Below are 27,393 nucleotides of genomic sequence, written 5' to 3' on the forward strand. Positions count from 1 at the left end.
ATTTCCCTGATACCACAGCTTTTCTTGCTTTAACTTTCACTATATTTTACAATTCTCACCAGCTTATCTGTATTGCAAGATGTCATGATGTGGAGATGCCGGCGTTGGACTGGGGTAAACACAGTAACAGTTTTAACAACACCAAGTTAAAGTCCAACAGGTTTATTTGGTAGCAAATACCATTAGCTTTCGGAGCGCTGCTCCTTCATCAGATGGAGTGGAAATCTGCTCTCAAACAGGGCACAGAGACACAAAATCAAGTTTCAGAATACTGATTAGAATGCGAATCCCTACAGCCAACCAGTTCTGAAAGATACAGAAATGTGAGTGGAGGGAGCATTAAACACAGGTTAAAGAGATGTGTATTGTCTCCAGACAGGAAAGCCAGCAAGCCCAGGAGGCAAGCTGTGGGGGTTACTGATAGTGTGACATAAACCCAGCATCCCGGTTTAGGCCGTCCTCATGTGTGCGGAACTTGGCTATCAGTTTCTGCTCAGCGACTCTGCGCTGTCGTGTGTCGTGAAGGCCGCCTTGGAGAACGCTTACCCGAAGATCAGAGGCTGAATGGCCGTGACCGCTGAAGTGCTCCCCCACAGGAAGAGAGCAGTCTTGCCTGGTGATTGTCGAGCGGTGTTCATTCATCCATTGTTGTAGCATCTGCGTGGTTCCCCCAATGTGGCAAGAGTAATGGGTAAAAAGTAGGTTTACTGATTGATGCTCAGAACAATGATCTTATGCTAAAGAAAGCAATTGCTCTCGCTACACAATGTTACCCAATTTTACTCGCGTCAAGCTGAATCAATTCTACCTTTTTCAAACTGCATTTGCTAGATTTTCTTCGTGCTTTGTCATTAAGAGTTTTGGTGAAACAGTATTTCATCTGTATGTGGTCAAGTTCCACTCAGCAATATTTCTTCATTGAATATACTGTGATAGTGATGTTTAGAAATTAATTGAATGATTTCCGTCATTCAACAGTCAAAGATAAAGTAATGAATTTCTCTCTCCTCTTGTACAAAATAATAAACTAAAGTATCACAAAAAGGCAGCAAAACAAATATAAATATTTTGCACATACCACATTTCCAATAACCCATGTTTGGCAGAAATCATGATCCAAATTACTCCTAAATTCCCAAATCGAAAAATGGCTCGCTTGTTAAAAGAAATCTTAGAAAAAGCAGCAAAATGGAGAGGCACAATTGGTAGGCCTACATCTTAGCATCGAGCAGATTGCAAAACTTCTGGGGCATCTCACTCCTCCGCATCACTGGGAAGGCCTTCATTGTAATTAGGCTCCAGCAGCTAACCAACAGAGGCACAATGTGGCTTCACAGCGATAGATTCAGGGTAGATATGATCTTCCCTCACACCCACCCCACCGTCAGCTTCAAGAGAAGTGCACAGAATAGCATAAGCCACTATAACCTGCTTTTGCGGATCACACTAAACCATTGTACACGGTGAACAGGCCGGGTATCTACTGATACCAGAGGAAATTGGCTGCCCTCCAACAAATATTTCACTGTCAAATATGGTCATTGCATGATAACATGCGTGGCACCATTCAGTTCGATGGCTTCCACTCTAACAGTTATCAGATCAAGAATGGGGTCAAGCACGGCTGCTTCTGTTTGGTAGCTTTTTAAGTGTCCTACTGTCCTGTGCTTTCCCTGCCATCATGAGAGGAATGTATCTCCACACACGATCAGACAGGAAATTCCTTAAATAATCAAAACTGGAAACCACGACAAAGCTGTGGTGCATCCTAATCAGAGAACCTTTGTACACCGTAATGTCGTACTCGTTGTTCAGACGTAAGAATAATTCCAAAGTTTAATGGATCGTCTGCTTCATCCCTGCGTCACCAAAAGTGCCAGGTAAAATGTAGGAACGGAATAGATTGTTACAGCTCCCCCTGTGATCAGTGTAAATATCTCACCACTGGAAACAGTGAGTAAATTATACTATCTCGTTTAACGATTACAGACAACTTGCATCATGATGAAGCAGAACAATGAAAAGGCAGCCATCAACAGAAATCCATTAACAAAGTGGCATGATTAAACAACAATCTGACCCACAGAACCAAGATACTTATCTACAAGCCCTGAATCCTCAACACATTTCTGCAAGGTAGCGACAACTGGACAGCTTACAAGAACAAAGGCAGAAATACGTCCATATCTAGTGTTTACGATGCATCCTTGGAAAGATAAGGTAACCAATGAAGCAGTCCCTTCGAGGATAAGCATGCTACTGCAAATCAAGTGACGAAGCCTTCACTGCCTTGGGTATTTGCATTGGATGAAACACGGCCACATCCCCATGTTTTATGGAGAGAAAGCCAGTGCTGAGTAATCAGAGGAGCGCCCAAAGCTCGATTCAACAATTCAATTAAAAAGACACATGAAAGCCCTAAACATCGGCTTCACGGTGGCACAATGGTTAGCAAAGTGCCTCGTGGCTCCAGGGAACCGGGTTCAATTCCCGCCTTGGATGACTGTCTATGTTGAGTTTGCACCTTCTACCTTGTCTGTGTGGATTTCCTTCGGGCGCTCCGGTTTCCTCCCACACCCCAAAGGTGTGCAGGTTAGCTGGATTTGCCATGCTAAATTGCCCATTGGTGTTCCAAAATGTCTAGGTTAGATTGACGAGCCATCGTTATTGTGTGGGGTTGCAGGGTTAGGGCGGCGAAGACGCCTGGGTGTCAGAAAACCGGTGCAGACTCGATGGGCTGAATTGCCTTTTCTGCACTGTAGGGATTCAATAATTCTATGATCAATCATGTCAAACTGACGATCAACGCATATCGCAACAGCAGCTGTGGGCAGGAATACGCCACCCTAACAGTATGTGGTTTCAGAAGCCCCAAGGCAGCAAAGATCATCCTGCAACGGCAAGGGATAACTTCACATGTAACACTTGTGGTAGGTTTTGTCTCCCTAGAATTGGCTTGTTCGTCTCTAATCTCCAAATGAGGCTGCATTCCCGTCATCTCGGTAGCACAGTGGTAGGGCGGCACGGTAGCACAGTGGTTAGCACTGCTGCTTCACAGCTCCAGGGACCTGGGTTCGATTCCCGGCTTGGGTCACTGTCTGTGTGGAGTTTGCACGTTCTCCTTGTGTCTGTTTTCTATAATTCCATGATTCTATGATCTCTCACAGATGTAAAGATGCCAAGCACGCAGCATCTTCAGCTTCGCCATAATGATGGATCATGGCCATTTATTCAGTGACTACGACCTCGCTCGGGTGAGGCTCGTGAAATCACGCCTGAGGTCAACGGAGAATTCGATTCTGCGAGTCTCGTCAGTCCCGAAATTTGGCGGGCGTGTTTCCGAGGTGGGCGTGGCGGTAAAATTCCGGCCCGTCCCGATTCATAGAAACACTACAGCACAGAAAGAGGCCATTTGGCCCATCGAGTCTGCACCGACCACAATCCCACCCAGGCCCTACTCCCATATCCCTACATATTTACCCACTAATCCCTCTAACCTACGCATCTCAGGACACTAAGGGCAATTTTAGCATGGCCAATCAACCTAACCCGCACATCTTTGGACTGTGGGAGGAAACCGGAGCACCCGGAGGAAACCCGCACAGACACGCGGAGAATGTGCAAACTCCACACAGACAGTGACCCAAGCCGGGAATCGAACCCAGGTCCCTGGAGCTGTGAAGCAGCAGTGCTAACCACTGTGCTACTGTGCCGCCCCATTGTAAGAGACTTGCTCCACCTTGCTGCATCCTTCCTTTGAAAGGCTATTTCAAAACCTTCAACTTCTAAATAATTTTCAAAGATAATTTTAGATACGAAGAGCATGCCACCAAACCACAACACTCGTTTATATTACCTTCATAAGCCCCGTTCGGAGTATTTGAATTGTAATTTAACTCTTTGGAATTACACCATAGTTTTTTTTGCCTCCATTATTGCATTTAGACGATCATTACCTACCACTCATCTCCATTCTAAACAGTGGAATTTACTGGCCTAAGTCAACAAATAAACTTTTGATCCATTCTGCCCTTCCCTCCATCCTTCTCCCTAATTCTAGGCGTTTGCTTTATTCCCCACTCACCCTTGCAAAATTCTCTAAGACATTGTTCGGTAGATGAGTCGCTCTGCAAATATATATACTATTCTGACACTTACTTTTTTAAATTATTTAACTGTACAGCATCAATTCCAATCAAAATAAGCAGAAATCCCAAAACTGAAATGCATTTTTATTTAAAAGCGCTAAAATATTACATAATGCGAAGTTGTTTCATGCAATTAAGCTTGCATTTAAGTCGCATTTCTATGTTCGTGAATTGTTCAGTTGCAAAGTAATAGGTTTACTTCTAAATAGTTCAGATTATTAAGTAAAATCTATAACATGTTAAACCCCCTCCACCCTCCTCTCAAGCCATAGATATGCAGTGTTTGCAGGGTGTACCATCTTCATGATGAACTGCAGGAACTCACCAAGGTTCCTTAGACAGCACTTTCCAAACGCCGATTACTACCTATAAGGACAAGAGCAGCAGATACATGGGAACACCATAACCTGGAGGTCCCCTCCAAGTCATTCACCATCCTGACTTGGAAATTTATCGCTCTTCCTTTACTGTCGTTGAGTGAAACTCATGGAACTCCCTCCCTCACATCACTCTGGGTGTCCCTACAGCTCAGGGACTGTAAGAGTTCAAGAAGGCAGCTCATCATCACTTTCCTAAGGCAAATAGGGATGGGCAATAAATTTTACACTAGTCAGATACGGCAACATACCATAATTTATTTTTTAAAGTATCATATTAATAATAATGAATAATAATAGTATATAGGTTGCCACGGGAACAGCAACTTCAAAGAAATTCTATTTGAAAAATAAACAAAGTCATATATTTAAAATTTAATGCAGCGTATATTGTACACCAACAATCAAGAACTAATTACCACAAAAAACTGAAAAGTTGAAAGTAATTATTTTTATCTTACAGTTATTTTGATAAGACCGGACGGTGAAATAGAGACACGATAATAATCAAACAATGCGGAGATCTACTGCATGTTCCTCCTTGGCAGCGCTGGGCGGTTTTTCATTGCTTTGGCTTCATTACCGTGACAGTGAAGGTAACTATCATCCTGCTTTTGGAGAAAGGACACAAACATTACCTTGGTCAGCCTCGCGGTAAAAAGAAACGCATTTTTTCACCCGTTTAATTTTATGCAGCATTTGTTGACAACCAGTGTACACCTGCCAACAAATAAGCACTCTCTTCTAATGAAGTCTAAATTACTGTTCCCTTTACTATTGGTTTATCTTGTGTAGCTTTACTGATAAGTACAAAATGAAAAATTTCGATGACACGTTCCTTTCTGTAAAACTTCCAAGTCCTTGTTGTTCAAATAACAGGAATGCAGACCGCAGGTGTAGGACATGGTATGGAGCTACAGATAAAGAAGGCGCCAAAATCAGAGCAACAGTCCCCGTCTGAGTAAAGTAAGAAAAAAGCTTTCAAATTGAAGGAGCAACAGTCAGATAAAAATCATATTTACGTAATGCTAGATTATATTACAGAGCTAATATTACACTTAATTCGCATGTCTCAGCCACATCTGCATAAAGAAAAGTAGAAAGAAAAGTACAGCACAGGAACAGGCCCTCCAACACAGAGTATCGTTATTTACAAAGCTCTCGAAGAACAACAATTGTGTTGGAAACATTTTAAATCTAGCCTGTTAGGGACAAAACACTCAAGAGCTCTAAATTGTGTTTTGCGATCTAAAATGTCTTCTACCGGGATTAACTGGACAGTTTTCGCCCTTTTATCTAAGAAAAGATCTCGTGGTATTGGAGGCAGTTCAGAAGAGGTTCATTAGGTTGATCCCCGCAATGGAGGTATTTTCTTATGAGAATAAGCTAACTAGGTAGGGCCTGTACTCACTGGAATTTAGAAGAATGAGAGGCAATCTTATTGAGACATACAGGATTCTCAGGGTGTTTAACAGAGTAGATGTTGAGAGGTGTTTCCTCTTGTGGGAGATTCTATGACCAGAGGGCATAATCTCAGAGTAAGGGGTCGTCATTTAAGACAGAGATGAGGAGGAATTTCTTCTCTCAGAGGTTAGTGAATTTGTGAAAAGCTTTACCGCAGAGGGTTGTGGTGGATAGGTCAGTAAGTATGTTCAAGGCTGAGATAGACCATTTTTTAATCAGTAAGGGAAACAAGGGTTATGCAGATAAGGCAGGAAAGCGGAGTTGAGAATTATCATATCATCTCAGTCATGATCTCAGTGAATGGCCGAGCTGACTCGATTAGCCGACTGGCCTACTCCGGCTCCTATTCCTTCTGGCCTTATGGAATTTACCCTTTACAGGGTGCCAACTAGATATTTTGGGAAGAAAGGGTTTCAATTTTAATTTGCCCCTGAATGTATAAACTAGCCACCCATGGATATGATGAGCAAGTCCCACTTCAGAATGCTGTGGGCTAATCGAATTGACTAGTAACCCAGTAACCGGTAGCCCCAGCAGCGCCACAGAGAAGGTGTCCATGTTTAGGACTGCAGGCAGTTCAGGCACCCAAGAGCCCAGGTAAATGGCATGTTGCTCAGGTAGACCTGTGCCGTTACTCCAATGGCTTTACCTGGTTTATTTTTTGATAAATGTTTTTTATATAATCAATACCATTGCACAAAAATGTGCCTGTGAAGATGTATCATTTCACGTGTGGTGGGACCTCGACATGTTTTGGGGCGGCACAGTGGCACAGTGGTGAGCACTGTTGCCTCAGAGCGCCAGGGACCTGGGTTCAATTCCCGGCTTGGGTCACTCGCTGTGTGGAGTTTGCACGTACTCCCCGTGTCTGTGTGGGCTTCTGCTAGGTGCTCCGGTTTCTTGCTACAATCTGAAAGACGTGTTGGTTAGGTACATTGACCCGAACAGGGGCCGGAGTGCGGTGACTAGGGGAATTTCACAGTAACTTCACAGCCTTACTTGTGACTAATAAATAAACTTTAAAAAAATAGTCAGACACACATTTACCTGATGTTGGACGTGATCTCGCACTTCCCGCACTTTCTTTCTCTGAGGTACTTCTGTTTCGTGCAAAGGGAGATAATGGTTAATCCATATTTTAAAGGAAGCTCATCTCATCGTGAATGTAGCCTAGTCCATGACACAAACCAGCTTCCCATCCATTGACTCTGTCTACACTTCCCGCTGCCTCGGCAAAGCAGCCAGCATAATCAAGGTTAGTATGCACCCCAGACATTCTCTTCTCCACCTTCTTCCACCGGAAAAAGATACAAAAGTCTGAGGTCACGTACCAACCGACACAAGAACAGCTTCTTCCCTGCTACGGTCAGACTTTTGAATGGACCTACCTTGCATTAAGTTGATCTATCTCTACACCCTAGCTATCACTGTAACACTACATTCTGCACTCTCTTGTTTCCTTTTCTATGAACGGTATGCTTTGTCTATATAGCGAGCAAGAAACAATACTTTTCACTGTATCCTAATACATGTGACAATAATAAATCGAATTAAAATCAAACCTGAATTTCACCTGATCTCTTGGACAAGTAAATATTTTCATTGCCGCGACGCACACTCGAGTGTGTTCCAGCAAGTAGCTTTTCAGCAATGTTGCACTTGCGAATGGAACTATCTTGCCTGTTGAAGGTCTATGTGCACTCATGCTTAGAGATATTCCCAACTCACCTGCTCAGCGTCTAAAATAAACTTTAAAGAAGAAAGGAAAGTTTTGCAAACCTCTGGATCTCCAAAGAGATTTTACAATCAATTAAGTACTTTTGAAGTTGTAAGGTACTCTAGCCGTGGATATGTAGCTAAGGTGAGACTCAGATTTCGTATGTGTATGATTGTGTTGGCTTTTTGATTCATAGTTCCTTCTGTTTGTGAGCTGTAGCTAGTTAAAATCTAGGGTGCTTCACTGTTCAATGTGTTGGAATGCAATTTGGCTGACTTTGCCCTTCAGCTGCCGGTGAGACTCTAGATCTTTGTGTGATTTGTATCTGTTAGCTTGTTTAGACATCACATCTGTGGAACCTGATAGCAGAGACAGCCTAACGGCTGATAGGAAATGCAATAGGACAGGATAGAGAATTTGCTATTATGTAACCTTCTGCAGGAGTGTTTCATTTCTCGGGATCTTCTTCATAATTCCACTCTCATACAGTGGGCAAAATTTTGTACTCAGCCTGAGGGTGGCGGGGAGGCGCGGCAGAGTTTAATGGAGCGGGACCGTATAAGGTACAAAGCCGTAACCCACCTGGAAGCCAATTGAGGGACTTAAATTGCCACTCAAAGGCGATGAAAGGGCCGTCGCCGCTGGTTCTTAGCCTTTTGAATAAGCAAGCCCAAGATAAGGTGCAATTCCTTTTCTTGTCCGCTTGGATCTTGTACATCTCTCATGTGGGGAGCTGTGTATTGGGTTCAGTTTGAATTTGGCTTTTTTTGGAGCCAATAATGAGATGGATTAAAAGTTTGCACGGCCCGCGCTGAGCTCTACTTTAAGAAAACTTCAAGAAGGCTTTGTAACTTTAAGAATGGCATTCAACTACGCCATCTGGGAAAACTACCTGGCGAACACTGCGATCATGCCATGGAGAGGCACTCCTTCTGGTACTCCCTGTGCCAAATGGAGGGACCGGCCAGTTGTAAGGGAGGGATCCGCCGAAGGGCACCACCCTCCCCTACACAATAATCTCCCTCCCCCGGTCCACACTGATTGGCCGCAGAGATCCTCCCCCACTCAACTTCCTTTGGCGAACTCATCGTTCACCATGGTCGGGCCTTCTTCAGGAACAGCGTGGCTGATGTTCCCGCTGCTGCTTCCAGGACTGGAGAGCGGCCGGCGTCTGAATAGGCGAGCATCAGAAAGTGCAGTAGGATGTTGCTCTGGGTGGAGTTTGGAGCCCAGAGAGCAACCAGCACACCACCGAATTCATACATAATCCGAATGGGTGAATCCAAAAAATGGTGATGGTAGGATGGTGTTCACTGCTGGGACCATTCCGTTCCGCCCAGTAAGTGTGACCAGAGACCTGTAGAGATCTTGAACTTCCCTTAGTAAATCTTGGAGAAAGTCAAGCTCAAAAGGATTACCTATGTTTAAGCTTCAAAAGAGGCTCAACGATGTCATACTGTTTATTTCTCTGCATGTCTTCTGCTTAAAGCCATTGCATCATGTCTGCACTTGGCTTCTCACTATAAATGATTCGTGTTGCAATCGTATTTGGTCTGTCAAATTTGAATTGTCTTGGTTTGACGAACGGGGCAAGGTGTGAGTAGTATTTCCCTAATTTTGCGAAAGACCATAATTTTACCGCCACGCCTGCCCCGGAATCTGGGCGGGCGCGAATCGCAGAATGGAATTCTCCATTGGCCTCGGGTGGGATTTTACGAGCCTTGCCGGAGCGACATTTCATTTCGCTAAAGAGCCATTGTGGCGGGTCCATTAGATATTCTGTCCAATATGTTCAAGTAACCATGGTGACTGTCGGTGGACGTCTTAAAAAAAAGATTAATGACCTAGTAGTTCGTGAACTGCTGGCCATCACGATGAACACAAGAGCAAGTTACAGGTCACGACGGTGTTACATGTAGTTGGTGAAGGAGAAAATTATAGATTTACGCTCTGCAAGGCATTTATTATAATCAATGGCTCAACTGTGCAAGCAGCTAAGTTAGGGTAGAGCAAATAATGTGTTAAATGATAACCTGCATGATCTGATGAGGCTTTAGAATTCAAATCTGGAAAGGTCATCTAAACAATACCTGTAATTAACATCAAAAGTCAAGGCATTTTACAGTCATTTCCACTCAGGCTCGCTTACAAATTTCCTCAGTATGTAGGTAACAAGTGTTAGTCATGCACCTCAATGGTAGTTTCAGATGTGCTGTTATAGCAAACAGTACAGGCAAAAATCAGCATACTTGAGAAGTGGTAAAACGAAATAATTGAAGTACATTCCTTGCACAGAAACGTATAAAATCAAACACATTATTAAAACACATTAGCTTCCTTAAACCATTTTTCGTTAGATAATATTAAGTTAAAACGGACAAACGCTAAGCTTGACAACACCATTCACCCTCTCAAAACGTCTCCAGCAATTCAACACATTCAATGATTCAAGTCCGATTTGCTCTCAGCCATTTTAAAATATGAGTCCCTTGTTATGGTCTGGTCAATTCTAAATTGCCATATACAAGTATGGTATGCAGAAGGATAGCAACATAGTTTAAATACGAGCACAAGAACATCACCAATATGAGCAGGAGTAGACCATCTGGTTCCTCCTGCTTAAAGCCATTGCATCATGTCTGCACTTGGCTTCTCGCTATAAATGATTTGTGTTGCAATCGTATTTGGTCTGTCAAATTTGAATTGTCTTGGTTTGACGAACGGGGCAAGGTGTGAGTAGTATTTCCCTAGTTTTGTGAAAGACCGGAATTTTACCGCCACGCCCGCCCCGGAATCTGGGCGGGCGCAACTCGCAGAACGGAATTCTCCATTGGCCTCGGGTGGGATTTTACGAGCCTCGCCCGAGCAACATTTCATTTCTCTAAAGAGCGATTCAACGGCATCCTGGCTGATCCGCTGTAGTGGCCAACCACAGTGTTCAAATTTTTTTGAGTTGATCAGAAACTCGTTCGGTTAATTTCAACATCAAACACAAAGTCAGAATGTATCTATATCATCAAAAGCAACCTATTTATATCAGTATACAGAGGAACCAATTCATAAAGTGAGCATGTGGTTATAGAAAATACACTGGTCAAACGCTTGGATTGCTGTTTGTACAACGAGGCTCCGAAGGGATGAACCCTTTTCATTCTACGAAACAGCCGGGCCTCTACCACCTCGCCCACCACGGAATCCGCGTGGGCGAGGGCCCGACAACTGAAATGTCCGTCTCGCCCGAGCGAGGCCGTAAAATCCCTCCCGGACCGATCGATTATCAACACAAAACGACCATAAACAGACGGAAAGAAATAACGCGCTTAAAATGCGCTCAATCCAGAGAACACCAGCCGGTTTGTCACTTCAGTCGATTTTTCTCAAAACAAGTTTAATCGCTGCTCTTTGCGGTAGGTTTACAATTCCACGGAATGAAATGCACTTTAGTTCAGTAAAAAATTGATGCATCGTTCATTCTGGTTCCATTTACCTGAACTACCAAAACTTCTTGTCATGAGTTAGTGGCGAACATGAAGCAATAATTAGAAAGGGCTGGAGGCTCATTATGCGACCTTGTGCCTCAGCAGATCAGATGGGTGCATCAGCTGCACATTTGTGGAGTGTGGGAGGAAACCGGAGCACCCGGAGTAAGCACACGCAGTCAAAGGCAGAATGAGCAAACTCCACACAGGCAGTCACCCAAGTCCAGACTGGTAAGCACTGCTGTCTCACAGCGCCACGGACCCGGCTTCGATTCCAGCCTTAGGTTACCGTCTGTGTGGAATTTGTACGTTCTCCCCGTGTCTTCGTGGGTTTCCTCTGAATCTGCCGGTTTCCTCCAGTCTAAAGATGCGCTGGTTAGGTGGTTTGTCCATGCTAAATTGCCCCTTAGTGTCCAAAGATGTGTATGTTAGGTAGATTAACCATGGTAAGTGTGTGGGATTACGAGGATTCGTAGGGGTGGGGCGAGCTGGGTAAAATGCTCTTTCGGAGAATCCTGTGGAGACACGTTGGGCCACATGACCTCGTTCTGCACTGTCGGGATTATATGGTTCTCGCGATTCTACGGCTCGGCCGAGGAAAAGCCATTGAAGAACTCTTGCTGAACACATCACACAAAATGCTAATTAAAATTATAAAATTAAGGGAAATCATCTCTTGCCTCTGATACGGGAAGGAGAACCGTTTGAAAGAATAACTGACGATGTGGATATTCTGGCAGCGAATAAATGTGAACGGCAAGATCTGTTGCTCACGCCTGTGCAAAGAAGCGGAAAGGATGTGACCAAGTTATTGTGACCGATACGGGAATATCCTCACCGGGAAGTAATGTAGTCTGAAACAGGTCGATGCTTTATTTGTACAAGCGGGGTCACATACTGTCGTTGGCTGTAATCACATCCGAGAAGTTTAGAAAGGAAGAGAATAAGCAGAAATTGTTAAAAATAGAAGCACAAGGGAACGGATTATAGCAACAGAAAGGAAAATAGCTGGCCGGCAATGGCTTATTCGGGAGTACAAAAGCTGTAAAGAGTGATCGTGCCTAGAGGAAGAATGGATGGTTAACCCTTTCGAGCAAACAAAGGCAGCAAAATAGTTCTGCATGAATTCGTTTTCTTAAGTACGGGAAGAGTAAAAAAGATCTGAAGATTTTTTTGAAATGTGATCCTACAGTACATATTGGAGTTTGTACTTGTTTTGGGAAGACTAACAGACGGACAGATGTTCTTCTTATTGAGTGTACTTTACGCGTATTGTTATATTTAAACCTACATCTGTTCACTGTCGTTTTGTGTTGTAGTGATTTACAGAAATGGAATGGCTTAACCCTTTGCAGCCTCAGTTGTTGCCACTAAAGCTGAAATTGACCGAAAAAGTTTCTAGTCAATTCAGCAAATTCTGAATACTGGGGCTGGCCACTACAGTGGCACATATGGTTCAGCCAGCAGATCAGCCAGATCACATTGAATGATGGAAGAGGCTCGAGGAGTCAAATGGTCTACTCCTGCTCACATTTATCATGTTCTTATGCTCTTATTTAAACTATGCTGATATTGCTTCACATACCGCAGGAGTGCATGGCAATAAAAGTTGACCAGACCATGAGAAGGAATTCCTACTTCAAAATGGTTGAGAGAAAATAAGGCTTGAAGTCTTGAATTTGTTAAATAGATAGCGACGTTATGAGAGCGTAGATGTTGTTGCGAAAACTGGTGTTTCTGCGTTTTCATTTAAGAGTATTTCTCTAAAGAAAAAAAGACTTAAGGAAGCTTTGTGCTTTCATTAAAAAGTATTTGCTTGTATCCGTTTTGTGATAAAGGCTTGCCGTATAACTACCGTGAATGTAACTTACACTTCACCACTTCACCACCTTCTGCCTGTACAAGGCGAGAACAGTTTGTCTTAACAGCGCCTCTGAAACTGATATTGAGCGTCATGGCTCCAGCTTGTCACCACAATGTTGAGGAAATGTGTAAGTGAGCATGAATGGAAATTACATTTCAAAACGTATTTTATTCTGATGTTAAATATAAGGGTTATGTTAAGCAAAACTTTCCAAATTTCAATTCTGATTCCTTTACACGTCATGAAAAGAAATCTCAGAATCACCCTGAGCTCACTCAGTGACTGCTATGTTGAAATAAAGCAACTTTTGCTGAATCATCTCACTGCTGAAAGGCCACCTCTTCTAAGTTTCAAAATTTAGTTGTCATGTGATCAAATTCCAATCTGTTTATTTCCCAATAGAAAGGAATAAATATTCCTTGCTGCTCTGAACAAGGACAAATCCTTATTTTGCTCACTAATGACAATCGGTGGATCAATATAGGTTGATCTATTTCAGGCACAATGATGCATGATAAACCTTTATTTGCGTACTCTGTCTATCTTTGTGCGTTCAAACCCAGTGGTTTGTTTGAGTTGAAGCAGCATACGCATAGACACACACAAACGCACACAACACACATGTACTCACACACGCAAACACATACGCACACACACTCACAAAAACAGAAACACATATACACACCCACACACAAACAGAAACACACACAACACACACAGACACATACACAAACATACAGATATAAACACACTCACGTACACATACACGCATTCACACACTAACACACACTCACATTTGCTTACATGCATACACACATTCACACACACATACATACATGCACATACATCCACACAGCCTGCAGATTTTTTATATTAATACAAGCAACTGACAACATCTTGATCAAATAAAGATGGTGATCACTTACCTGGTTCTTTTGCGCAATCAAAAGAAGAACATTCTCTGCAGAACAAAAAGATATTTAGCAGATGTGCTGTAATTTTCCATCGTGGGCAAACATTCGGAATAAGTCATTATGTCATTACAAATTGGCAAGGAAGTATTGATTGTCTTACCTGACAAGTAAAGCGTAAGCTGTAAAAAATAAAATAATTAAATATAATCGTGGTTAATACTGTTATTAATATTGACAATTGATATCCAAAACAATGATTGACCACAATGCGATCTCAAAATTATTAAAATCGTGTATCTCTGCTAAAATGGACTTACTGTAAATGTGCATGAATGGGGAATTAACATTATGATCTTACTCACAATCAATATCTACTGTTCCTAACCTATTTTCGTCTACTTGTTAATGTCACTTCCTTTAATGTTCCCTGGTACCAGGTTCCCGGCAACACGTTACAGTATTAAGACGTATTAAACTATTACCCTGCAATTCATGTTTTCTGAAAAATAAAAGGTGATTCAGCACATGGTAGCAATACACTGGACGAGCAATCGACAGACCCAGGCTAATGCTCGGAGGACAATGAAGTCCCACCATGGTATCTCAGCGGCTGGTGTCGTATAAAATGAATTAATAAGTCTGGAGTTAAAAGCTAGCCTCAGTATTGGGGACCATGAAAACAATCATCGACTGGTGTAAAAGGAATCCCCTACTGGTTTATTAATACATTCTCCTGGAGAAAATCTGTCATCCTAAACCGACCTGTCTTACATATGACTCCAGACCCAATATGGTTGGCTCTTAACTGGCCTCTGAAGTGGGTTATTATGGATGGGTAATAAATGCCGTTCATGCTATCCCATGAAATAATACTTTGCAAAAGCACCCTAGTTTGAAAATTAGAAGCTAGTTACAGCACAGGGACAGACCATTCGACTCCACTGCTTCATGCTGTTCTTTTTGATCGACAAAAAACTCTTCAAACCCTTCTTCATCTAACCCCATCAACGGGTTCTTGTACTTGTTTTTGTCTCTCATGTGGTTCTCTAGTTTCCCATTAAATGTCTCTGTACCAGTAGTCTTAACTATATTTTGTGGGAACAGGTTTCGTATTCTAACCGCTCTCTGGGTAAAGCGGGTTACCGCGAATTCACGATTTAATTTATTAATGGTCAGGTTATATTAATGGCCCCCAGTTCTGGTCTGCCTCTTAAATAGCCTATGCTAAGTCTCTAAATTTTCACTTGTCAAACGCTTGCACACTGTTTGTTTCTTAATCCTTTCATGCAATGTGGACGTCGCTGGCGTTTGTTACCCATCCCCAAATTGGCCTTGAAATGAGTGGCTTGCTCGCCCATTTTCGATGGGAGTTGAGAATCAACCATGTTGCTCTGGGTCTGGAGTCACGTACCGAGGCAAACTTACATCTCCAGAAGACATGAGTGAACCAAAGGGCTTTTATGAAAATCGGTGTTGGTTTAGTGGTCATCAATACTGAGAGCAGCTTTATATTCCAGATTTATTGATAGAATTTAAATTCTACCAATAGCCACGTTGTGAGTTGGAACCAGAGCTTTAATCTGGGCCTCCAGATTAATAGTCTAGTGACGATACTATTAGATAGATACCCTACAGTACAGAAAGAGGCCATTTGGCCCATCGAGTCTGCACCGAACACAATCCCACCCAGGCCCTACCCCCATATCCTTACATATTTACCCACTAATCCCTCTAACCTACACATTTCAGGACACTAAGGGGCAATTTTAGCATGGTCAATCAACCTAACCCGCACATCTTTGGACTGTGGGAGGAAACCGGAGCACCCGGAGGAAACCCACGCAGACACGAGGAGAATGTGCAAACTCCACACAGACAGTGACCCAAGCCAGAAATCGAACCCAGATCCCTGGAGCTGTGAAGCAGCAGTGCTAACCACTGTGCTACCGTGCTGCCTATTATGCGACAGTCTCTCATAATTTTGAAAATTGGGGTGGGTCCGAATCTTCCCTTTCCGTCGAAAACACATCCTTGCCTCCTTAATCTTTCCTAACTGGTATAAGTTCTAAGGAGGACTCGTTAGCTTAGGTAGCTAAATAGTGTGCCTCAGGATAAGCCTTGTGCACCAGTCGCTGAACGTAAGCATGCAGGTGCAGCAGGCGGTAAAGAAGGCAAATGGTATGTTGCGAGAGGTTTCGAGTACAGGAGAAGGGATGTGTTGTTGCAATTATACAAGGACTTGGTGAGGCCACACCTAGAATATTGTGTGCAGTTTTGGTCTCCTTTTCTGAGGAAGGATGTTCTTGGTCTCGGGGGAGTACAGCGAAAGTTTACCAGACTGATTCCGGGGATGGGCAGACTGATGTATGAGGAGATATTGACTAGGTTAGGATCGCATTCGCTGGAGTTCAGACGAATGAGGGAGGAATCTCATAGAGACTGATAAAATTCTAACAGGACTAGACAGGGTCGATGCAGGGAAGATGTTCCCGATGTTGGTTGTGTCCAGAACCAGTGGTCGCAGTCTGAGGATATAGGGTAGACCATTTAGGACGGAGATAAGGAGACATGTCTTCACCCAAAGAGTGGTGAGCCTGTGGAATTCAATACCACAGGAAGTAGTTGATGACAAAATATTGAATGTATTCAAGAGGCAACTAGATAAAGCATTTGGAGTGAACGGGATCAAAGGTTATGGGGAGAAAGCAGGATTGGGCTATTGACTTGGACGATCAGCCATGGTAGTGATGAATGGCGGAGCAGGCTCGAAGAGCCAATTTGCCTCCTCCTGTTCCTATTTTCTATGTTTCTATAACACCAACAACGTGGATTCTGTTGCACTCCCAACTGAGGTAGCCTTGGGACCTGCCCCTTCATCCTACCCCTGACAGTGAAAGGCAATGGCAAACGTTCACTGATAGACATTGAACTGACAAGGAAACGCTTCATGATGAAGCATCAGCAGACAATGGGGCAAGGATCTGTCTTTGGGCACAGCGCGCAATAAATATAATGAATGTTTCTACATCCATAGATCGAGTAAAGCTTATTTCTTGTGCTTTCTGTAGTGACCAAACACCATGCTTTATTATAATACGCAGACCAGAAGGAACTGCATACTTCAAGTATGAAAAGCTTCGGTATCATGCATGCCCTTGTTTACTGCAAAATGTATTGATTATTCACTTGACATTTGCTATAAAAATGTTGCATTGTAATGATATTCTGGTAGAATGAAGCATGATAGTAAAAAATGCCACGATATGGCTACTATTTTCAATACTTCAAATACCTTTGTTTCGTCGAGCCAGAACTATTATCACCATTAGCAGTACCAGGATAATAAGCAAGGTGACCCCCCCTGCCACTGCGATCCACATCCAGTCAAACAGAAAGTTGTTTACAGGGAGTGATTTGTCGCAAACATCTGTAGAAAGAAATAACACATAAGTTGCTACTTCATAAATTCGTACCGAAAGAACAACAGCGAAGAGAGCAGCGACACAGAGGGACATTAAGCTAGAAATGGATAGGAAGATAGGCAGGCGGAGAGGAAGGCAAAGGCGTACAAGCAATATGGACATGGGGAGGGAGTGAAGTAGAACCACACATGGACGGAATTTTAACCATTCGGAAACCAAAAACGAGTTTCACAAAAGCAGAGTAACAACAGTATGATGGAACGAATGAGGGAAAATTTTAAAAGTGCGAACAGCTCTGCAATGCTTTCTGGTTAGATTTCCTTACGCTGTACGGTCACCGAGGTTCCGTTGCCTGATTGCTTCGGTTTCCCCAAAATTTCAATCTCACAGTAATATATCCCGGACTCGCATTCTGTCATATTCTTAATACGGATGGATGCATCCTTCCTCGAATTGAAAGCATGCTGGTCCGCTTTAACAATTCTGTTCTTGTACCTCGGAGAGTCAAAATCTATGGGGTTGTCATCCCTCCTCCAGCTGTAGGTTCCCAGCCCTTGTAACTGAAAACTGCAATTCAAAATCACGCTTTCACCTTGGAATATATGAACTGAACCGGGTCTTTGCACTACGGGAGAAGTGGCGGCCTCCGTACCTAGTGATTTACAAAGAAAGACAAAGATTAATTAGCCATTGCAAAGGCAAAAAATGGTGTATCGCGCATGTTGAACCAATACCATTTTGTTTAGTTGTGGCACCTTCGCCTGTGACACAAATAATTGCAAGTTGTAGGCGCATATTATTCTAAGAAAATATTGATGCAGTAAATAAGGGAATGTTTTTCCCCACAAAGTGCAGTAGAGAAAATTTGATGCTCAATAGAAAAAACAAAAAAACTCTTGTGAACTATTGATCTCGTCCTAATTGAAGAATCTCGGTGTGAACAAAGCATTTGGCGCGTTGGCCTATGGAGCAACAAAGATTATGGTTCAGTCGGCATTCATTGGCCATGAAGCTCCTTTCCACCAATAGCCCAAAAGACGTGCTGGTTAGGTGCATTGGCCGTGCTAAATTCTTTCTCAGTATACCCGAACGGGCCCTGGGGTGTGGCGACTAGGTGAATTCATTGCAGTATTAATGTAAGCCTACTTGTGACACTAGTAAATAAACTAATAAATAAACTTTAAAACTTCAAGACCTTTGGGAAGTCTTGAGTTGAAAATCATGCAACCTCAGATTGCCCTCTGCATTAGTTCAACAGTATGTTATCATTAGTTTCGAAATAAATTATTATATGTATGATTAAAAAATACGAGAGAGGAAGTATTGGAAAAGGAAAGAGGGAATGACAGGTATAAATAGAAAATAATGAAGAGAAAATCAAAAACATCATTTTAATTTTATATTGTTGAATTGATATTACAAAATAATAAATCAATTCAATACATTTATCCTTAGATAATTATATACGAATATCTGATTTCAGAAACAGGATATTATGATAAAAGATGTTTCGTTAATATATAGAGCCAGAATATAATTCGAAATGGGCGACATGGTGACACAGTCGTTAGCACTGCTGCCTCACAGCACCAGGGACCCAGGCTTGATTCCCGGCTTGGGTCACTGTTTGTGTGACGTTTGCACATACTCCCCGTGTCTGTGTGGGTTTCCTCCGGGTGGTCTGGTTTCCTCCCACAGTCCAAAGATGTGCGGGGTAGGTGGATTGACCATACTAAATTGGCCCTTAGTGTCAGGGGGACTGGCTAGGGTAAATGCATTGGGTTATGGGGATAGGGCCTGCGTGGGATTGTGGTCGCTGCAGACTCGATAGGCCGAATGGCTTCCTTCTGCACTGTAGGATTATATGATTCTATGCTGGCATTTGCTATTAATACCTTGCGTTAATGGAACAATAAACTAGAACACTCACAGAAGAGGCCATTCGGCCCATCGAGTCGGCACCGCCGCATGAAAGGCCCGGACCTGTCCAACTAACCCCACTTGACAACACTTGGCCCATAGTCTTGAATGTTAACAGAATCATAGAATACTACAGTGCACAACAAATCATTGAAAACTGTCCACATCATAAACATAAATTCAGGGAAACGAAACATTTGCCCAAATATATTCAGAGATCTGGCCGATCACAGTTGCCCAGTTCCTGTGTCAAGCAACCATGAAGAAATGGATCAATGCAGGAACACATATTTCTTTGTGAACCTGTTTGAATTGCTGCTCACATATTGAAGTGAGGCCCTTGTTTCTCCTGTAAACATAAACTGGATTTTTCATTGAAGATTGAATGCTTTTTTATATATGTGCTGAGTTGGGCTTCTATCAAGGATTCCTTTTCCATACCATGTCCATAAATAACTGAATTGAACTTACTTTCTAGATTTAAATATTACAATCTAGGGCGTTAACCCTATTGGGTGTCATGCCTTTGCTTAAAAGCTGCTCTCCTCAAAGGAAAAGAACAGCTATCTATAAATATATCGGATGTGGCATATAAAAATACGATCATTCCAATGTATTCACACAGAAGAAAGCTCCATGTTTAGTTTTCGTGTTAATTCACTGGATTATTTTTAATCAGCATCGTGGGGATTACCATTAACCAGAAACTGATCTGGACTAGCGACATAAATACTGTAGCTACAAGAGCAGGTCAAAGGCTAGGAACCCTGGGGCGATTAACTCACCTCCTGACTGCCCAAAACCTGTACGCCATCCACAAGACACAAGACAGGGATGTGATGGCATGCTCTCTACTTGCCTAAATGACTGTAGGTCCAACAGCGCTCAAGATGCTTGACACCATCCAAGACAAAGCAAACTGCTTGACTGCTATACATTTCACAAGCATTCGATTCTGCCACCACAAACGAACAGTGGCAGCTTGTGTACCATCTGCAAGTTGCACTGCCGGAACTCGTCAGTGTTCCTTCGGCAGCAGGTTCCAAACCCCCGACCACTACCATCTAGAAGGACACGGACAGTAGATACATAGCAACACCATCAACTGCCAATCATCACCCTGACTTGCCAATATATCGCCGTTCCTTCACTGTCGCTGAGTCAAAATCCTGGAACTCTCTCCCTAACAACATTATAGGTCTGCCTACAGCACATGGATTGCAGCGGTTCAAGAACACAGCTCACCGCTACCTGGCAAGGGCAACTAGTGACGGGCAATATATGTTGGCCTAGCCAGCGGCGCTCACATCCTGTAAAGTAATCCTTAAAAGAAATGACTGCATGCTTGGACTGAGATGAAACTTACCGATTTTTCGGCTGCATGTAGCAATAATAAAGAAATATGATGAACATTATTTAGACAATTAACAAGAAACGCTCATTTCTCTCTGATCCCTACCCGAAATTTGTGACAATACGATTTCTGACTTGACAGAAGGTATTCTTCCACGATAAGCAACAAAGTATTATAGTTACTATTCTAAACTGTACACTTGGTTGCATGTTTGTTTTCTGGCAAAACAATTCTATCAACGCATTGGCTGATTTTGAAAAGAAGAAATAATATGAATTACATCACATGTTCTTCCCAATAATTCCGGGAGAATTGGAGCCCAAAGTTGATTTGAGCTGTTAACATCTGACGTTAGACATAACTCGATAATATCGCTGGCAATGCTTTGCAAATCCTTATTTAAAAGTATCTTGATATTAAACACAAACGTTAGAGCAAATGATTATTAGAAAGGGTAATTCTGTAACTTCTGATTAATTGTATCATTTGCAGCAATTATTTGTGTAAAGTATCTGTCAACTTGGTTGCACTGCAGGAAGCAAAACCAAACATTCTAGATTGGCGATTTGAAAACCATAGCTTGCCTGGTGAGATTGTATCAGGGGAATTGCAGGTGCCATTGTTTGCAACAGCATCTCCAGTCATTAGAAGAGGTACAGAGTTGCACGGTTAAACCCTGAATGAACTTTGAGGAACTATCGACAATTGGGATTTCTTTGACAAGAATATCTAAAAGAGCATATGGTCCAATGATCTAAAATTATAATGGGTTGCGCAAACTGGAGTCAGTCTGTAACCAAAGGAGAAAATGCTGGAAAATCTCAGCAGGTCTGGCAGCAAGGAGAAAAAAGAATTGACATTTCGAGTCCAGGTGACCCTTTGTCAAAGCTGATGTTGCCAGACCTGCTGAGATTTTCCAGCACTTTCTCTTTTGGTTTCAGATTCCAGCACCCGCAATAATTTGTTTTTATTTAACTGGAGTCAGTCTGCATATCGGTTACAAGATTTTAGGATTTTCACAAATTACAAACAGCACAAAAAATCGGAAATGCTGTAGGAATTTATTCCCTATACGTCTCAAGAAGGTGGAACATTTTACTGGCAATTGGAGTGGAAGGAATAAACGTGTTAGGTGTGAGAATCAACAGTTAGGATTGAGTAATTTCAGAAACGCACCGAGGGACTATTCGTGGGCTAAATGATTCGGCAGTTACTAAGTTGGATGCATTCTTTGATTTGCAGAGACCACAGAGTCGCTAAAAAAAAACTCACTAACAATTGTGTGTTATTAGTCCCAGGTTGGTAACTGAGCAAAACATTTCTTTAGATAACAGACATCGAAAATAAAACAGAGAAATGTAAGCACGTGGTTTAATAATTTGCTGCAAAAATCATTCCAAATATATGAATATAGATATACAACGTGAGCGGGTGAAAAATATAAAAATATAATCTCTACAGTGCAAAAAGAGGCCATTCAGCCCATCGAGTCTGCACCGACCACAATCCCACCCATATCCTATTCCCATAGCCCCACATATTTACTCTGCTAATCGTCTGACACGAGGGTCAATTTAGCATTGCCAATCAACCTAAGCTGCACATCTTTGGAGTGTGGGAGGAAACCGGAGCACCCGGAGGAAACCCAAGCGGACACGGGGGGAATGTGCAAACTCCACACAGACAGTGACCCAAGGCCAGAATTGAACCCAGGTCCATGACGCTGTGAGGCAGCACTGCTAAGCACTGTGCCGCAGTGCTAAGCACTGTGCCACCGTGCTGCCCCTCAATAGATTTTTAATTCCAGATATTTTTATTGAATTCAAATTCCACCACCTGCCGTGGCGGGATTCGAACCCGGGTACCCAGAACATTAGCTGAGTGTCTGGATTAATAGTCTCGCGATAAAAAAATATCGCCTCCCATGGTTTTCTTGCAATATTCAAACAATCAGAGCGCGACTATTCACTTACCCGTTAGACAACTCGAAATCAGGAGAAATAGAGAGGTCGTTGCCCACCGTTCTGTCGCCATTGCTACGGACTGCTATCAAACAGGAAAAGAAACTTCGTTAGTCTGAATGGCAGGGTGCGATAAGATCAGCCTTCAGCGTGAGATAGCATGGAGCTCTACAACGAGAAATGGTACAGCCAGCACCGCGGTTTGCTGGTAACTTTGCAGATTGGGTTTGTAGTATATGGCTAAACTGACAGGCTCACATCTGACAGGAAGTCAGACGTCAACGAAATTAACGAGCCTGGCGAAGACAGGAAGACGTAAGATGCCAGGCTACATATCAACTCCAGTCCACATCCTCAGAACTAAAGCAACAACAAAAAAAAGGCGTAACTGCTATTTTGCACCCTTTTCTATATAATTTAGCACCGACTACAAAATCCACTAAGTCCCCCAGTTCCTGATTGATAACGGGATCAAAGGTAACAGGGAAAACGCAGGAGGATGGGGTTCAGAAACATATCAGCCATGATCGAATGGCGGAGCAGAACCGATGGGCCGAATGGCTTGATTCTGCTCCTATATCTTATGGTTTTATGGTCCACAAGGCCTTCAGTATAAAGTGACTTTTAAAAATGTACACTTTTCATCACCCAACTGCCACTTCATCCATGGCGTGAACGGGTCTCCGTTTAGAGCTGTCGATAGTCCATGCGGCTTTGAGATTTAGTTACTGACATAAGTCTCTGAAATATACAGCCTTCCACTTGGAAAGACACACGACACGATAGTCATGCTGCTGTTTCTCTAATCCCATCTGAAAGTGTGTAAAAAATTGTCTGGGTTTTCAGTTGAAAGCAGCGCCAGACATTTCCTCGCAAATAAAATCATAGTAACGCATTGTTTTTCGAGATAAAAGGACGATATAGATTATGAAATCCGCAGAATTTGTATTATATATTGCAGAATTCAATAAAATAGTAACACGTGATAAAGATAAGTGTAGTCCTCAAGTGAAGGTGTTAAATTGTGGGAGGGCTAATTACAACAATATTAGGCTGGAACTGAATGTAGATTGGGGGCAGATAGAACCATAGAACCATAGAAAATTACAGCTCAGAAACAGGCCTTTTGGCCCTTCTTGTCTGTGCCGAACCATTTTATGCCTAGTCCCACTGACCTGCACTTGGACCATATCCCTCCACACCCCTCTCATCCATGAACCCGTCCAAGTTTTTCTTAAATGTTAAAAGTGACCCCGAATTTACCACTTTATCCGGCAGATGTTTGAGGACAAATCACATCTGGCATTTGGGAGGCTTTCAAGTGTAAGTTGATAGGGATTTAGGACCGGCACATTCCTGTAAGGATGAAGGATAAGTATGGCAAGTTTTAGGAACCTTGGATAACGAGAGATATTGTGAGTCTCGTCAAAGAGAAAAAGGAAGCATTTGTCATAGCTAGGGGGCTGGGAACACACGAAGCAAGTGTGGAATACAAGGAAAGTAGGAAGAAACTTAAGCAAGGAGTAAGGATGGCTAAAAGGGGTCATGAAATGTCACTGGCCAGCAGGATTAAGGAAAATCCCAAGACTTTTTATACATATATAAAGAGCAAGAGGGTAGCCAGGGAGAGGGTTGGCCTACTCAAGGAGAGGGGAGGGAATCTATCCGTGGAGCCAGAGAAAATGGGCGAGGTATTAAATAAGTATTTTGCATCAGCATTCACCAAAGAGAAGGACTTGGTGGATGATGAGTCTAGGAAAGGGTGTGGAGATAGTTTGAGTCATGTTGAGATCAAAATGGAGGAGGCATTGGGGTTCTTGAGAAACATTAAGGTAGACAAGCCCTCAGAGCCTGATGGGATATACCCTAGAATACTGAAAGAAGCAAGGGAGGAAATTGCTGGGGTCTTGAGAAAAGTCTTTGTATCCTCACTGGCTACAGGGGAGGTCCCAGAGGATTGAGAATAACCAATGTTATTCCTTTGTTTAAGAAGGGTAGCAAGAATAATTCAGGTAATTACAGGCCGGTGAGCCTGACGCCAGTGGTAGGGAAATTATTGGAGAGGATTTTTTGAGACTGGATTTACTGCCACTTGGAGATAACTGGACTCGCTAATTAGCGAGAGGCAACATGGTTTTGTGAAGAGGATGTCGTGCCTTACTTGATCGAGTTTTTTGAGGAAGTGACGAAGATGATTGATGAGGGTAGGGCAATGGATGTTGTCTACCTGAACTTCAATAAGGCCTTTGACAAGGTCCTTCATGGCAGACTGGTGCAAAAGTGAAGTCGCATGATCAGAGGTGAGCTGGCAAGATGGATACAGAACTGGCTCGGTCATAGAAGACAGAGGGTAGCAGTGGAAGGGTGCATTTCTGAATGGAGGCTGTGACAAGTGGCATTCCTTAGGAATCAGTGCTGGGACCTTTGCTGTTTGTAATATATATAAATGATTTTGAGGAAAATATAACTGGTTTGATTAGTAAGTTTGCGGATGACACCAAGGTTGGTGGATTTGTGGATAGCGATGAGGACCATCAGAGGGTACAGCAGGATATAGATCGGTTGGAGATATGGCCGGAGGGATGGCAGATGGAGTTTAATCCGGACAAATGTGAGGTAATGCACTTTGGAAGATCTAATACAGATAGGAAATATACAGTAAATGGCTGAACTCTTAAGAGTATTGATAGGCAGAGGGATCTGGGTGTACAGGCACACAGTCACTCACTGAAAGTGGCAATGCAGGTGGTGAAGGTAGCCAAGAAGGCATACAGCATGGCTGCATTCATCAGCTGGGGTATTGAATTTAAAAACTGGCAAGTCATGTTGCAGCTTTATAGAACCTTAGTTAGGCCGCACTTGGAGTATAGTGTTCAATTCTGGTTGCCGCACTACCAGAAGGATATGGAGGCTTTGGAGAGGGTACAGAAAAGATTTACCAGGATGTTGCCTGGTATGGAGAGCATCAGCTGCGAGGAGAGATTGGAGAAACTTGGATTGTTCTCACTGGAACGACAGAAGTTGAGGGGTGAGCTGATAGAAGTCTACAAGATTATGAGGGGCATGGACAGAGTGGATACTCAGAAGCTTTTTCCCAGGGTGGAAGAGTCAATTACTTAAGGGCATAGGTTTAAGTGCGAGGGGCAAGGTTTAAAGGAGATGTACGGGGCAGGTTCTTTACACAGAGGGTGGTGGGTGCCTGGAACTCGCTGCCGGGGAAAGTAGTGGAAGCAGATACGATAAGGCGCGTCTTGACAAATACATGAATAGGATGGGAATAGAGGGATACGGTCCCCGAAAGGGTAGGAGGTTTTAGTTCGGTCGGGCAGCATGGTCAGTGCAGGCTTGGAGGGCCGAATGGCCTGTTCCTGTGCTGTAATTTTCTTTGATCTTTGTTCTTTGTATGCACCTCAAGAGATTGAGTTTGCAAATGTTTAACTGATGACTGGTCGGTTATGACATTACTGACCACTTAGAACATAGAACAGTACAGCACAGAACAGGCCCTTCGGCCCACGATGTTGTGCCGAGCTTTATCTGAAACCAAGATCAAGCTATCCCACTCCCTATCATCCTGGTGTGCTCCATGTGCCTATCCAATAACCGCTTAAATGTTCCTAAAGTGTCTGACTCCACGATCACTCCAGGCAGTCCATTCCACACCCCAACCACTCTCTGCGTAAAGAACCTACCTCTGATATCCTTCCTGTATCTCCCACCACGAACCCTATAGTTATGCCCCCTTGTAATAACTCCATCCACCCGAGGAAATAGTCTTTCAACGTTCACTCTATCTATCCCCTTCATCATTTTATAAACCTCTATTAAGTCTCCCCTCAGCCTCCTCCGCTCCAGAGAGAACAGCACTAGCTCCCTCAACCTTTCCTCATAAGACATACCCTCCAAACCAGGCAGCATCCTGGTAAATCTCCTCTGCACTCTTTCCAGCTCTTCCACATCCTTCTTATAGTGAGGTGACCAGAACTGCACACAATATTCCAAATGTGGTCTCACCAAGGTCCTGTACAATTGCAGCATAACCCCACGGCTCTTAAACTCCAACCCCCTGTTAATAAAAGCTAACACACTATAGGCCTTCTTCACAGCTCTATCCACTTGAGTAGCAACCTTTAGAGATCTGTGCATATAGACCCCAAGATCTCTCTGTTCCTCCACAGTCTTCAGAACCCTACCTTTGACCCTGTAATCCACATTTAAATTAGTCCTACCAAAATGAATCACCTCACATTTATCAGGGTTAAACTCCATTTGCCATTTTTCAGCCCAGCTTTGCATCCTATCTATGTCTCTTTGCAGCCTACAACAGCCCTCCACCTCATCCACTGCTCCACCAATCTTGGTGTCATCAGCAAATTTACTGATCCACCCTTCAGCCCCCTCCTCTAAGTCATTAATAAAAATCACAATTGCAAAATAAATCATTCGTGAACTTGTTCTTCCTGTCATTTTGCTACAGTGGTAAACTGGGTTGTATGAATTTCTGCGACTACATTGCAGATCACGGCACGCTTCTTCAGGCGTTCTATATGCTTTGTCCTTCATGCGGCCAGCACCTGACCTAAATAAACGTACGCACAGGCCTGCTCGATGATGGAAGCACTCGGTGACCCTATTCTTGAAAGGAAGCACTGAACTCAACAGTCCTGCTCGGGTTTAACTGCCAATGGCAGCTGAGTCACGTAGGCTGCAACCTCAAACATCAGCTTTTGACCAAAGGACAACAGAATTACATTCAAGTAGTTGATGGCGCAA

General features: G+C 43.1%; 1 protein-coding gene across 1 annotated transcript in view; it reads right to left on the bottom strand.

Moving 5' to 3' along the window:
- Positions 1-4,764: 4,764 nt before the first annotated feature.
- The window catches only part of LOC144497820 (uncharacterized), a 32,614-nt gene continuing 9,985 nt past the window's right edge, over positions 4,765-27,393 (bottom strand). Inside the window, exons 3-9 of the mRNA XM_078219258.1 lie at positions 22,633-22,705; positions 17,711-18,037; positions 17,256-17,390; positions 14,124-14,142; positions 13,976-14,010; positions 7,037-7,089; positions 4,765-5,136 (exon numbers count right to left, since the gene is read on the bottom strand). Of these exons, the coding sequence (XP_078075384.1) occupies positions 5,050-5,136; positions 7,037-7,089; positions 13,976-14,010; positions 14,124-14,142; positions 17,256-17,390; positions 17,711-18,037; positions 22,633-22,693 (717 nt within the window). The 5' untranslated portion in view covers positions 22,694-22,705 and the 3' untranslated portion in view covers positions 4,765-5,049. The remainder of the gene's footprint in view (positions 5,137-7,036; positions 7,090-13,975; positions 14,011-14,123; positions 14,143-17,255; positions 17,391-17,710; positions 18,038-22,632; positions 22,706-27,393) is intronic.

This window comes from Mustelus asterias, chromosome 8 (genome assembly GCF_964213995.1).
Source record: "Mustelus asterias chromosome 8, sMusAst1.hap1.1, whole genome shotgun sequence".
Lineage (NCBI taxonomy): Eukaryota > Metazoa > Chordata > Chondrichthyes > Carcharhiniformes > Triakidae > Mustelus > Mustelus asterias.